General features: G+C 38.5%; 2 protein-coding genes across 2 annotated transcripts in view; one reads left to right on the plus strand and one right to left on the minus strand.

The window, feature by feature from the left end:
- Window positions 1–2: 2 nt before the first annotated feature.
- On the minus strand, window positions 3–1,494 carry LOC105389773 (cytosolic Fe-S cluster assembly factor NUBP2 homolog). Its single transcript, XM_038108953.2, has 4 exons — window positions 1,331–1,494; window positions 907–1,177; window positions 635–806; window positions 3–381 (listed from the first exon to the last, which is right to left on the minus strand). The coding sequence occupies exons 1-4, from the start codon at window positions 1,439–1,441 to the stop codon at window positions 147–149; spliced, it is 789 nt and encodes a 262-aa protein (XP_037964881.2). The 5' UTR covers window positions 1,442–1,494; the 3' UTR covers window positions 3–146.
- Window positions 1,495–1,952: 458 nt separating this feature from the next.
- The window catches only part of LOC105389790 (protein tweety), a 53,367-nt gene continuing 40,229 nt past the window's right edge, over window positions 1,953–15,090 (plus strand). Inside the window, exon 1 of the mRNA XM_048626707.1 lies at window positions 1,953–2,254. The gene's annotated coding sequence lies outside the window, so the exon portion shown is untranslated. The remainder of the gene's footprint in view (window positions 2,255–15,090) is intronic.

Consider the following 15,090-nt stretch of genomic DNA (forward strand, 5'->3'; position numbering starts at 1 on the left):
TGTTCATGTGAAACAACATTGAGTTTTATTTATCAAAACCTACACAATGACCATTTTGGAATGATAACAAATTTATTTTATATACAAAATATACAATTTTCACTTAACTCTATGTAACATGATTGTATAACTGAATCAATATTATACTATGAGCTTGAAACTGCGCTGTCTGAGAGCATTTTCACGAGTTCTATGAACACCTTGCTAGTAGTTGAATCTGGGAGCTCCGTGACAGCAGCCTGGCCCTTGCCGGCCAGCATGCCCACTCTCGGGTCTATGGGCACCTTACCCAAGAAGGTGATCTTTGATATTTCAGCCAATGACTCGCCGCCCCCACTGGAGAATATGTTGGTGCATTCACTGCAGTTGGGGCATTCATATCTGTAATGAATAGAGACAGATTGGTAAATATGGCATAGTTAGTGGCTCTGTCATAGGTTGATAAGATTGTTTTCTGAAGCTGATGAGTTTGAGAGAAGCCTATATCCAGTAATGGATGATTTTTAGATGCTGTTGATGATGGAGTATATGACTAATATCTAAACCTCTTGGATGATTTATTTATTTCTAGATGAGCTGAGCCTGATTACAAGAAGCCTTGGAACTCTCATTTGTCTGATTAAGCAGAACTTACCCGCTCATGTTCTCAATAATCCCAAATATAGGGATGCCAGTTTTGCGACAGAATGTGATCTCTTTGCGGACATCTTCAATGGCCACTTGCTGGGGGGTAGTCACTATTATTGCCGAACATTGAGGCACATTCCGCAAGTTCTCCATCACTGTTATGTGTTCATCTGATGTGCCTGGAATTATTTACAAATATAAGTTATAAATCACAAATTAGGGGGCCTTTGCCCAGCTAAGATGCATGTTGGTGGATGGATACATAAGGATTATTCATACCAGGTGGAGTATCAATAATGAGGTAGTCCAGCTCTTGCCAGCTTACATCTTCCAGGAACTGCTTGATCATGGATGTCTTCTTAGGCCCTCTCCACACCACAGCATCATTCCGGGACTTGAGCAGGAATCCTATGGACATGACTCCCAGTCTCTGCTCACTGTCCATGTAGACGGGCACCCAGCCATCAGGGCCTTGGTGCACGTTCTGGTCCTCTAGGTTCAAGATGTGAGGGACACTTGGTCCACACAAGTCTATGTCTAGTAGACCAACCTGCAGGTTAAGAGTTGGTTGGAATGGTGCTTTATTTATAAATATGACAATATTGAGAGTAAGAAAGAGGAGCGAGATTAGATAAGAACTTTGCAAGATCAAACAGGCTTCAATAAAAATAAACATCAAGTAATATTTTATAATATTTCTAACCTTAAAACCACTTTCTTTTAGAGTCAATGCCAACTGAGTGCTTACTGTAGATTTACCTACTCCACCTTTTCCTGAAAGCACTAAGATTATCCGTTTGACTTCATCAAGCATTTTGTATTGTTACAAGAAAGTCAAGAAATAAATTACAAGAAAGTAAACTGTAGATTTTTTAGATAAACTTTGTTCTGTCAAGTTCTGTTCTGCCACTGTCAGTCGTTGTCAAGGGAAGTCAAGTGTCAAATTGCGATAACATCCACAGAGAATCCAGAATATTATTGTATGTTGGCACGTTGGCAGCGCTTTTGCGCTGCCCACTGCCCATTCCTGTCGCCCCGTTCTCATGCCAGCCTCTGAAAATAAAAGATTGGCATTGCATTGAGGACGATTGAAAAATGCATTCCCTCCATTAAGAGTCCGCCCCATTAAGAGCCGTATTTTTTCATTTTTTTTCATTAAGAGTCCGCGTTGTTATATGCATTCACCCACTTTATTGCTTTGCTACCTAGGCCATGCAACAAAGATTATGAGATTGTTATTATTCTGAATACTAGTCTGTGGTCACATCCACCAACCACACGCTTGCGCAATGTGTGCACTATCGACAGTGGCGCCATCAAACCATCATTTTCATTTTAGTTTGTAAAGATTTTTTGTGGCGGTAGCTGTGTTATTTGTGCTCGGGTGATAAAATAGGAAATGATACACTTTTCACACAAAATATCGGATTTTTGGACGTTTTATGAAATAGTTTGTGTGTGATTCAGTTATTGGTGTCGTTTTTATTTGTTGCAATCGTTATTTGTTTGTGAAAATAGTGTTTTATTTGGCGTAATCTTTGGTTCAGTGCAGTGGTCTGAAGAAGGATTTGTACAGCTTGCAGCTTTTATTTCCTGCAACATTCTGCATTATTTACGAATCTATGAGGTATGTAAACCAATATATTTCCTCTTCGAATGCTTTACTTTTGATTAAACCGGCCTTTTAATTTTATATACCTGCCCAATTTTTCTCGTAAATTCTGATTCAGAAGAGCTCTTCGAAGTTTACATTACGGATCACGAACGAACACATTGCTTTTTTCTTCGAGGAAAAGTTAATTAGTTATTGAAAACCAAAAGTTTTGACTAATAAGTACTTGAAAATGTTGGCCATGGGTCACCATGAGCCATGAACCTCTTGTATGGCTTACTTAAGAGATCTAAGTAATAAATAGTCTTTACCACTCCTATGATGAATGACACTTACCCATCTGATTCTATGGTATATATCAATGTTATTGACCATAGTAGTATTGTATAGTAAAATTAAGATGTCCAACTAAGTAGCATGTAAGTACATCTATAGGTACTGTACAAGCTTTGCTATAAGTATTATCAAATCTCAAGTACCTGGTTTGAATCACTTAGTGGCTGGATCAGTAAGGCCACATAGAGTGTTGCATGTTCTTTGCATCAGTGCATCCTTCAACATGGTCTTGGCTGATGATGATTAGATAGAACTACAGACATAGCTTAATGATACTATGACAAACCTATTATTCTTCTGCTACATTATAAGCAAATATATGGTATACATGGGGTCCTCCTAAGTAATGTGACAACACTCTGTCCTCTACCCTTTTTATGCCCTAGTTTCTACCAGTTTTTGTCTAATAAATGTTTTGCTTGCAAATGTAATTTCTGCTGCTGACCAACCATTAAACCATCCCTAAATTTATATACACATCCACAGAAATCTGTGCCTGAAATCTAATGTCACATCTCTATTGAAAGGACAATAACTTAATAAATCTTTATCTTCTTAGTGTTCTGCGACCTATTCATAAGGCATATGGCAGACTTGGGCCACATTTTGGCATCCAAAATGTGGCCCTTGGCTGTGGGATGTTGATGACACTACAGCCAGGTTTATGTCAGATCATTGCATTCAACCTCTCTTCATCTCTCATTGAAATGTGTTAGGTAGGCCAATGCAGGTTTTATCAAACTTCTTAACAACTATAAGTTAACCAAGTCACTGCATAACAACATTTAATATAACAGTAGGCTGAGATTATGGCTAACCACATCTGCCTCCTATTCATTCAATAGTCCGGTGTGGATGTCAGCAATGCAGCATCCATAGTTGTCTGTAGGTGTTATCTTCAACTTATGAAATTAACTAACTTGTATTATAAACTTATATTTTGACATGGTCTTGCATGAAATAATGACTTTATTTTCACCCAGCAAAATACTACAATAAATATTCTAACCATATAGTTACAGCAATAACAACACAGGAACCTATTAATGTGTTAATTAGAACATATCCCCAAGGCCACAATCTTCTCCAATGTCAAATAAATAAGGGTGCGGGAGTCATTGCTCACTGGCTGCCCCTCGTCCCGCGCCCCGCGCCCCGCGCCCCGCACGCGCCGCGGCTGAGCCCATGACCGTAAGGGTGACACAGTGGAAGTATTGGAAAAATTGCTGACTATTGTAATTTTGTTTGGCGTGTGATTAAGGTCATAAATATCCCGTCACCAACCAAATACTTATCATTAACTTGCCTCTGCTACGGTCGCGAATCGAACCTTTGGCTCGATAACAAGCAGCGACGTAAGTAACCGCTACAAGATCACGCCTTATTTTTTATACGTGGGCGGTCTTTTAATTGATCGTAGCTTAGAGAACACAACCGAATAAGTCTGGTTGAGCTTAGCAGATCTTGCGATACAAGCAGATATTTCCCAGACGCCAACTAAGTAATTAAGTTTATGTTTTATTGACCCAAAGAGACTGGCGCTAGTGCATGTGCAACCGCATTTTAGTACTATAATTAGTGGTATGTTGTAGAATTCGTGATGATGTGGTCCTTTTAGCTTCGTACATAATAAGTAAATATCTAACCCATTATGGTACTTACTACTTATCTTGGTAGCATGGCGAGCTTTGGTATTGGGACTATTTGGGACTAATAAATCCTATTCTCATACGACTAAAATGAAATTATTTATCAAACGAATGCAAACACAGTACAAATTTTTTGCGTACTTACGTATTTATATAAATAAGTACATGTCCGTGTAATATATGGGTAATGTAACTACTTTCATAGTAATACCTACGTTATACTATACTCTCTGCTAGATAACATTAATTGAGAACACCCATTACAAGAAAGTCGTAACAACTATTAATGACGAAAGAGAATATCTTCGTGTTTTTAGAATATTTGTAACAGAACATATTTTTCCTACTAACCTGTAATCATTTATTTCGCGTAAAAGCTACCAATATTAACTTAGTCTAGCTGTATGTGTGTGGGGCCCTTTGATGAGGGGTTCACCCAAACCCAATCAACCACCCCCGTTTGATGTGAGAAGTACTTGCACGAGGTATTTTATTTGAAATTTTTACTTTTATATTTAAACAGCGCTATAAAATCTTTTTCTAAGAAATACTTTGGTTAATGGCAAAATATTTATTTATCATCACGTTCATGCTCTGAGGTGTCTTAAAATGGTATGTTTCTAACTAAACTTAACGCTTCCAAAGCTAACAGCTACTTGTTATAAAAATGAAGTCAGATGAGATGACACAATCACAACATTGTATGATCCCATCCAATACAATCCATCAAGTCGACTCAAGATCTGATGCAACTAAGGTAGTCGTGTCACAAAATCCATGACCTCAAAAACCTTAAAGGTTGCTTCGCGGTTACGTAACGCCATTCCATATTTATTGGATTCAATACGTATACGAGTTGACCAAAGGTGTTATTCTGTCACTTGTAAAAGTAATACGATACGGGGCGGGGGGTTATTCTCGCTTGATGAAATACGAAGTTTCAGAAACTTCGCTAACTACGACTCTATCTGAAGGGCTATAACGGGGCGCATTTAAAGACATGACAAGAGTTTTGCATCGCGCTCCCTCACATCGCGCAATTCGCGCAGCCTCAAGAGCGAGCGCAACGGAGAACTCTTGTCATGTCTTAATAGCGTCCTGTGCTACAGGGCCTGGTTGCGTTAAACGTGTAGATAGCGTGACAGCTGATCGCCTACCACCTGTGAGGAAGCCCTGCTAGTTCGCCGTCCCTCTGATTGTGCGCTGACTTGCTCGGATCGGACTTACTATTATCGGATTATATTTCGTCAAAAAAACTTTTAAAATATTACTTGTCAATGTAACAAACAACATGTAGGCGTAACAGGCATGTTTGGTTAAATAACACAATTAAAATCTGTTATAGTACGTAGGTACTTATGCGTATTACCTACGTTATTGATAAGCTGCAGGTGTGAACTTATTTTCACGTCAAAGATTAATAAAATATAAGTATATAGGTGTTTAAATATTTTACATACACGCTTTAATTACGAGCTTTCGTATTTATAAAGCAAAGATACAAACATTCCTCTTATTGGCTAAAATAATAAGACAACAGTGATGATTCTGATGATGTATCCACAATGATTCCCAGCATTGTTGCAATTACTAGTTATCGTTATCAGTGCGTGGGCGTGTGTACGGATGTGTAGATTGTGTAGGTACATTGTGCAGTGTGTAGGGCAGCGTTGTGACAAGCATTGTTGATGCTCTGAGTAATCAGAATGGGCTTATCATCTCGCTGTTCACATTTGCGAAATGGCAAATAGTCGATCCCTCATTTCATTTATTAATTGCATGCGTAACATCTCATGATCACTACACAACATACATCATTCCTTCATATCGTGTCGGTGACAAACACTACTACGGGTTAGGGTTAGTCAAATTAACTGTCCGTCACTGGCTGACTGTAAAGCTGGGTACTGACCAACGCTACGAGGTGTAATGTAACATGTTACACAGCGAGCATTCTTGCAGTGAGTACGTAGTGTTACGGGGAAAACAGACGAACGAGCAACGCGCCGATGGGTGTAGCTGATACGTTCCTCGGGGAGGCTCACTACATGCATCCATACATGATATATAATGACAGAAATTACTGAATAAAAATCTTCAAATTTTTATATCACATGTATACCTACTTTTAGACGAGTTCTTCCCAGCGGATGCAGATGTTCGCAAATTATTCAACAATTCCATTTGGTACTCGTCTTTTCAATACAGCATAATTATTATTGTAGTCTGAATTGAATGTAGGCCAGCGAGTTCATTGAACAAATTATTTGTTATGCAAAATACGCTACATCTGTATACTGTATTATACATACTTTATATTATATATCCTATACACTATGGTACTAGAATTGTATGTTGTATCGTCTCATTCCATATTGGAGTCCTTTTGTCATAAAAATATGCAATTTTCATTTTATTTTCCAGATAGCTTGCTCTGATTGTAGTTTGATACGAATGTTTGGCACAATATGATAAATGAAGCAGACTTCCAAATGGAGAAATGTACATTTGGTATTCTATGTTTGAGGATACTGGTCGGAATATATAAGCATATAAATGTTGTATTAGGTACTTAAACATTCATGCTGTAAATAAAGAATATTTTTAAAGTTCTACCGAACTATTTCACCATATTGACAATAATTTGCATGGGGTTGTTCAACCTTCAAAGAAAAGGTTGAATGTCCAATTTAGACCGTCTTCATTTGAATCCAAGGATATCACGTCGCCCAAAATAGGCATGCATAGCTCATTCCAAACGAAATGGTTTATCCTACCGGAAATGATGTGCATTGAATCATACGTATCCCTTTAAGGGCGACGGGATTTCCAAATAAGTCGGTTGTCACTATCGATAGTCTATAAAATGGATGAAATGTGGCTGTGACAATGGTCAGAATATTAATTTCTAAGACTAAAAGTTCATTTAAATATTCTGGAAACCATAATCTGGCAGCACGGAATCGAATCATCATTCAATACATACAATATTGTTTCAAAACAATCTTCAATATAAAGTGCCAGAACTTACCTAGAAGCTACCCTATCGCTATGAAGTGATAATCCAGCTTAATTATGATCAATAAGCTTATTTCTAAATCTTAAAACCATTTTTACATTATTCGGAAACGGAAACGAAAAGGAGCATCGCTTCGCGTCGCGTCTTTTGAATTTTACTTTCATGACAGTTGCCAACAATAACAAAACATCCGCCAATAGGGTCGCGCTTCTTGAATACAGATTAGGTGAGTGCCCTCGAGGTCTGTCGATGCTGCTTCCATGTCAGCACCCCGGCGACTGGCAGTCTATGAGATTATGTCTCTAGATAAAAGCTTCTTGGTACAACAAGTTTTGTAATACTAGATACAGTCGGCAAAAGAGATGGCGCCACAGTGCAAAGACAAATTTTAATCTTCACTGTCGACGTACAGAATACACTACCAATACCCATAAACTATAATTTGATTTTTCTATCTTTACCTTTTGACGAAACTGTTTGCGATAGGGGCGGAACTTTTTTTTGTTGACTGTACCAACATTTTCGACTGACGAACCCGTCCAGGTGACTCTTGGTCTCTTGGACGAAACGCAAACATTTTATGGCTATCAAGCTACTTTTTGCCTCATTTAATAACTCTCAGCAAAATCCTGGCAATCCTTCTACTTAAATGAATTAAAATTGGCTTGAGGATTAGCTGAGAACAGATTAAAAAGAGGCGGTTATGTTTTTTATTTTATTATCTGGATCTAAATGAAACATCCTGTGCAGGCTGATGACGATAACCATGATGAATAATTATGGATGATAATACGTTATCAGTTAAAATAAATATTTTCCTTATGTTTTTTATATAAAATGTAAATCCATTGCACAGTTTCCTAGGTCCATGTAAATAAACCTGCCACGTGTGATTGAAATGTTAATTTAGCAGTTTGTTATTCGAATCATGATTGATGTGGACAAATCGCCCTGTGTACTATAAAGTTATAAACAGTTTTATCATACAACTGTAGCATTTATTTACATCTTTACTACGTCGGTTTCCCGCTTATTATTGACCTACGTGTTTACTATTAAGTGTTAATTGCTATAAAATTGTATAACCTTTCTCATAATGAAGCACCGCTATCATTTATACAAGTGGGCGTTTATAAACGAGTCCCCCTGTCTCGTAAAACTGTTGCCTTGAGTTTCTCTTAAACTTTTATTTACTGCACCGTTGTTGTAACATCGTCTGTGTAGGTCTCACCAAGTTTGGAGACCATTATGATTCATATTATAATATGAGATGACACCTACGATAACGACTTAAATAGACTTTGTATCCATTTATTGTGCAACCTTAAACTTAAGCTGGTTTCGTAATTTGATGCACTCCAAATTCCAATACTATACACGTATTTATAAATATGCTTTTCTCTTTAGCAATGTACTTAACACACACAAGAGGAGAGCAAATAATGCTTCAAGGGTTTTCACGATTCCACTTCTAACATTTCAAACCACATTTACAGTGCACTAATAATAATATTTCCGCGTAGTCTAGTGAAATTAGAATTGCGGTTCCTGTGTTTTTTTCCTCTATCGTAAAGGCAAATTTTACTTAAATTACTGGAGCCCTGTTTACTTTGAACGCCCAGGTTAAAGTTTTTTCCAGAGTATTCCGGAGAAAACAGAAATGGAAAAGTTTTTGCCTCGTGCCAACGTTTACTCTTTCAAGTTGTAGCAGCAAAATAGTCGCTCTATGGAATTGATTAATCGCTTAGCCGTCAGAGTTACTGCCAAATTGAATAGTAATTCGAGTTTTATTTCAACGCGGTGCACTCGCTGTCCTAACCATTCAAAAGTTAACCCTATTTTCAACAAAATAGGAGGAAATCTTATAAATAAAAGCAAAAATGGAGGAGAAAAATAAGTTTTTCATCAATATTCACAAAATATTGGATCCTTTGGTACAAAGGGGTCCAGTTTCTCAAGTTAACTCCGTCGCTTTAACTATGTACAAAATCAGAGAAACTCTATGTAACCTCGATGGCGACTTGAATACAACCAGAGTTCCGTCGCTATCTACTATTTAACACTGATCTTCTATGCATTGCAGATTTGGTACTGCCGGATCTCTGTTCTATGCGAGGCGAGCTGAAAGGATGCGTCTAGTAATTTAGGAAGACTTCTACATTCGAGATGGTATATCCTCCGGCCTACATTCGTAAACGTTAAAACAATTCTGCGGCGACCAACTAAAAGCGTCCCATAAACTGCAGTTATTGTCCGCAATAATTCTGAACGCTTCCACTAAGCAAGCGTTTTACGTTTCCTGACACAAGCCGAGCCAAGTGTTACTTTTAATCGTTAAAAGCAAAGTCGGGACGTAAAACTGAGATACAGCCGAGACGGCGGGCCGGTGTTCCCGGGAAGTTTTTCCTGGCGTCCGACAACTTTTCCACTTGAGCTTCGGGAACTTGCCCGGGACGGACGGCGCTGGCTGTCGCAGACGCTGAATAAAAAGCAGCCCACCGATACATCTCGTGTATTTATAATGAAATTTATGAGCGAATCTGAAACAAGTTTCGGAGTTACTTAAGCTTTACATATTTTTTTGTGTTTTGAAGTGGAAAGGTCGTCCAGTATGGTAGGGTTACCTGCATCGTTAAATGTATTCTTCGATCAAAGAATGTATTACATAAATATTAAAACAGATTTCTTGTTGACATACCCGTCGCATCATCAGATCACCCGCCTACTCTATATACCAATAATGAATTGAAACGTGTGAATCGCGCGACATAAATATTAAAAGCTATCGCGCTGGTCGCGAGCCGCTGACATATTTTATCGCAGATTTCAATTGGTGTCAATTTGATTTTATTGCCACAATTCCGTAGCACCAATATTGATTGGCATCTTTCACTATACATACTTTAACTAATAATATTTAGTGTGCTCTTATTAAAAATCATGTCCCAAGTTGGGTGCCAATACTGGTTATGGCAAATTCCCTCTAGTCTTCGTGGAGCCTAATGTTCTGCAGTAGATACGGGCTGTGTGTGCGTGCGTACTGCCAATCCCACGCTGATTGAGTGCGTAGGTCTTATTGCGGTTGCTATCGCCAATTCACCATTGTAATAAGAATATTTAAGTAAATATAACATTGCAAACCTACCCTATATTTAACTTCTTCAATTCTAATACATAACATTAAACTCGTTGGAAACCTATCCTACATTCATATAATAAATATTTCTATGTAAGTAAGTTAATTAAAACAATAGTAAAGCTGGCGTGTACACTGCTGGGCCACACGTGGGGGCACCGGTGAATGGAGCACGTGGGGCGCGGCCGCTCGATAGCGCGGAGGCTGCGCGCTGAGCCTCGCCCGGGCCCGCCGCGCCGCGACACAGTGGCACAGGGGGGCAGTGACGACAGTGGACATAATATTAAGAAGCCGGTTTTTTGATCCGTATTTATTGGTAAAAGTATTGGTGAAAGTCACGTGTCCGTGACTTTGACCAATGAATATGGATTTTGATAATTTTAACTAATAATTTTTGACCAATGGTTGAGTTGAGTACGGATAACATACTGGCCCTAAGGGGCACTCTGCGGGGCTTATTCTATGACATAAAAACTAAATTTTGTAAGACTGATGATCAGATTTTTCTATCCCGCCATGCAGTTACAGTTTATATTGAAATCGATTTCTGGCTGGTTTACTTTCACTATGCAAGACGCACTTGCTTAGTATGCTGCACCACTGTTGTTATCTTAAACTGTATCAATGTCGCGAGTTCTCCCACTAATGTTGACGTTAGTGTTATTTTACTAATTAGATTCAGATTTCTTAATTACCGTCTGTTTTTTTATGTATGTACCTGTCATCAATTATAGGCCGAGACACCGTCCTAATTGTTTTTAAAATTATCGGTATCATGATTTCTTATGCTATACTCAAAAACTCATATTTTGTAGTTACTCTTCTACTATTAAACGATATTCAGTAATTGTGGATTTATCATCCTTATTTTTACGTTGGCCACCGACGGGAAGCGTGAGTGCCATAGTCACTGGGTTATATAGAGGCACGTATTTTCATTAGTCCAGCCCGTGTGTGTCCTAGCAATTGAGGTTTGACCTGGATTCAACAAAGCCTACAATGTAATTCAGAATGGCTATTTCATTGTGGTTAAACCTAACCTCGTCATTATGTTTATGGTCGATATCAACTGAATGGATCCAGCTAACTGTAGTTAATTGGTAGACTTATACCAATAACATGAAAGAAAATTATTCGTCGATCGTTTTATAAGTCCAACGAATACTATAAAACCATTGAACTGTTTGAAAGGTTCTCTCCGAGTTACGGTTCGAGATTAATACCCCTGAATGCAGCGCAGACGGGAATTGAATCTTAAACCGTCGGAGGCACGGTCCAATGTTTATCGCGTCGATCTTGGAATCGATAGGGTGTTATGAAGGCGTGAAGTAAGTTTGATGCGGATGGTAGATAGATAAAGTCGCTTGTCCGAGATAAGCCGGGCCGTTCACCCCGCGCCGGCTGTCCAAATATCCCGCTTCTGATTCCCTTTCTTGGGCTCATTCTTTTTCCATTGAATAAAAGGTCGGACAATGGCGGCGTCATTAGAGGGTGGGGATTAAAGCTCGGTGCGCTTTCTTGAAAGAACAATTGATTCTTTTTCAGTTTTCTAGTCTTTTGTATAATGCCTGCCCTGACTCGTATCATATAGCTCGTATTTTATCTTACTATGTACCGTTAAGTATTATTTTTATTTTTTTGTATCATTAGTTATTTTAAGTATATGAATTGTATTGTGTGTGAATTTCGGTTATCTGAGATGTATTGCTGTAAGCTAAGGGTTACTAATTTAGCTGCCTTTAATTCGACTGTCGAACCCCAAAATTATGTTGAAGGTGATGTAGCCGTTCAAACAATGCACGACTTACGATTGTCGACCTCCTCATAAAGAAGTAGGCGACACAAAAGGGTTCGGAACACGCGCCTACCCGACTCTTTCATTCCCAACCTCAGCTGTTAGAAGGTTCACAAACTACCTTCAACCGCAAAAGTGAACCGTAAATTCAGCAACTGAAAGATCTTTTTAAACAGCCGCTGAAATGTTCGAACCGGGAGTATTTCATCGCAGAAGTCAAGAGTTCAAAATTCGAAGGCAGTTCATGCACGTTCGTGGTTCCCGAATATAGCCTCTGAACTCTAGAGTGTAGGGTAGGAATTTGTGTGATAAAATAGTTCGGATTATCGCACAGGGCTTTCGTTTTTTACGTGGTCGTGTGTCACATTGTGTCCCGGAGCAGCACAGTGAGATGTGGAGCAGTGGGGGAACTTTACGAGTGCTCGTGAATGTGCCTGCAACACGCCATTGGCTATAGAACTTTCAATCTGCATTTTTATACTGTGTCTGAAGGCACGGGTCGTACGTTGGAAATACCAGGTTTTGTTTACGCTTGACGGCTTTTTGTTATTTGCCCGTAATGGTTGCTCTTTGTCGTGTTACGGTAACACACTACATTTACGAGTACTCTTGTTTGCAGGCCGCGAGATTTTATGACCCGCGTGGTCTTGGCGGTTACCTCATTCACTTTTGTATTGAACAGCGAAAGGAGGTTTGGAAAACTCCTCAAGATCTGCTGATTAGCCGTGACGAAACGACGCCATTATAAAATCGTTATGCAAAATATAGTCATCTCTCTTTCGCCAGGCTTGTGATGTGCAAGCTCACCTGGAGCAGTCTGCCGGCTGCTCGCTCAATGGGTAATGAGGCATAAGCTGTGTAATAATCGACAGACAAGACGGTACCTGGGGGGTCACTATAGGACGAAAAACGAAGTTTCGGAGCGCTGCTGTGCGAGCCACGACTCTATCTCGTTGTATTAAACGTGCCGATTGCTGGACATCTTTCGTTCTTTCTTCGGCAGTATAGAGTAGCCCTCCTGATGGTAAACCACCGGAACTAAGTGTCGTTGCGATGTGATTATTCAATAAACATACAGTATGCAAGTACTCTTGCTATTATTTGAAGGATTCCGTGAAATACTTCGATGATGTAATATGGGTTGGATTTTCAGTAATTACGTGTTTGTCATGGCCATAAGCTTTCAAATGGTTAAACAAAGCCTTGATCGAAAAGTTCGCTAGTAAAGATGAGATATGCGATTGATATCATAATAGAACGTAGTTACAAAATAAATTGTATTGTCAGAGGAGCAGGATGTATGGCGTATCGCGGTCACAAATTCGGGCTCCTAACGCTATCGTGCTCGCAAATTATTAAAATTGATTTGCTTCAGCCGGACGGACAAAACCCGGCAGTGTTTTGTGCCGGCTTTATATCATTTGCCATGTTTTAGAGGTGGCGGTGGGGAAGATTGCTAGCTTTTATTACAAAACAGACATTCTATCCTTGTTAAAAGAACTTGTATTTTTAAAAAAACGCTGATAAGTAGGTATGTGGATGTAATTAAAATTTTAGGTTGCGTTTTCATAGTGATATCCGATAAAATCCGCAGGTAGGTATTACCGAAGGCAGATTTGCAGCTGTGGCAATATCTTGAGCAATTTGTGAGAAAAATACCTCAGCATGATATAACTTTTAGCCCGTTATCTCAACCATAAATAATTATTATACCTTCGCACCACTAGAGCGTTTATCTGCTTGGATATAGGGTCTAAAATGGCGTGATATTTAATAGTTCGGCTCTAAAATGTATCTTTGCAGCTGTGGAGCGCTTCGTAATCGATTACACGCTTAAATGCACTTTTGGCAGCGTCACATTAAATATATTACTGTAAATAAATAAAGTCTATGTAAGACTTTCTCTTATTTACCAAATATTTTAATATAAGTATGTTACATAATAAAGCCTATTTTTCTAACTGACTATATTCTTGATTGTTATCTCTATTTTATGTTTGTAAAGGAATGTTTTATTTTAATAAATTAGGTATACGACATTCAAAGCAGTTTACGTTATTCTCAGTGTAAAAGCGTCCCTTTCTGAGGTTCATTGACCTTGCGTTTTTAGCAGTGGCGTTTCTTTATGTTAAGTGAAATTATCGATTTCGTTTCGCTTCTACATGGGTCTTTGTGAATTTGAAATTCATATTTTAAAAACTTTGGGGTTGTTTTCCACTTATTACTGAACATTGAAAATCATTCTAAACTCTCATTATAATCATTACATCATCGTTTTCCCGTGAAAGTTAAGGGGTTAACCTCATATCGGACCCTCCTCGGAAATCGCACGGGAAAACGGCATCGAATCGAAACTTTCAGGCGTAGCAAAGCAAGCGTGCAAGGGCTAATTTTATAATGACGTTTAAATATTAATTTTATTATCCATGTATTTCAATTTACATCTCTAAAACAATGCCATAAAACATTAACTGGTTGCCACATTAATTGTATGTTTACATTCACCGACCACCCGATACTAAATATAGTATAAATAATTTATTAACTGTAAGTTACTGCTAGCGGGGCCCAAACGAAACAATGTAATGTGCTCCATTATTGTAAGTGATTATAACTACAGTATAATTAATGTTAATTTGGTATGATATCTACAGCAGTTTAAATAAAAAATATGTTGTAAACACAGTTCTTATCCAAAGATTTAAACATATTTAATATAGACACTATGTTACAATCCAAACCATAGATAAACAATTTTAGAACAGAATTAAAGTATACCTATGTAAGATTTTAAAATAACAAAACGGAGCTGAGCAAATTATGATTATTTATTAGTTGTAACGGCTGTACTTACGTTCGGCGTCCAGACCTCCCTAGGCAGTGTAAATACGCATGGGACGACATTAATGCATGCCT

The sequence above is a fragment of the Plutella xylostella genome, chromosome 17 (assembly GCF_932276165.1).
Source record: "Plutella xylostella chromosome 17, ilPluXylo3.1, whole genome shotgun sequence".
Lineage (NCBI taxonomy): Eukaryota > Metazoa > Arthropoda > Insecta > Lepidoptera > Plutellidae > Plutella > Plutella xylostella.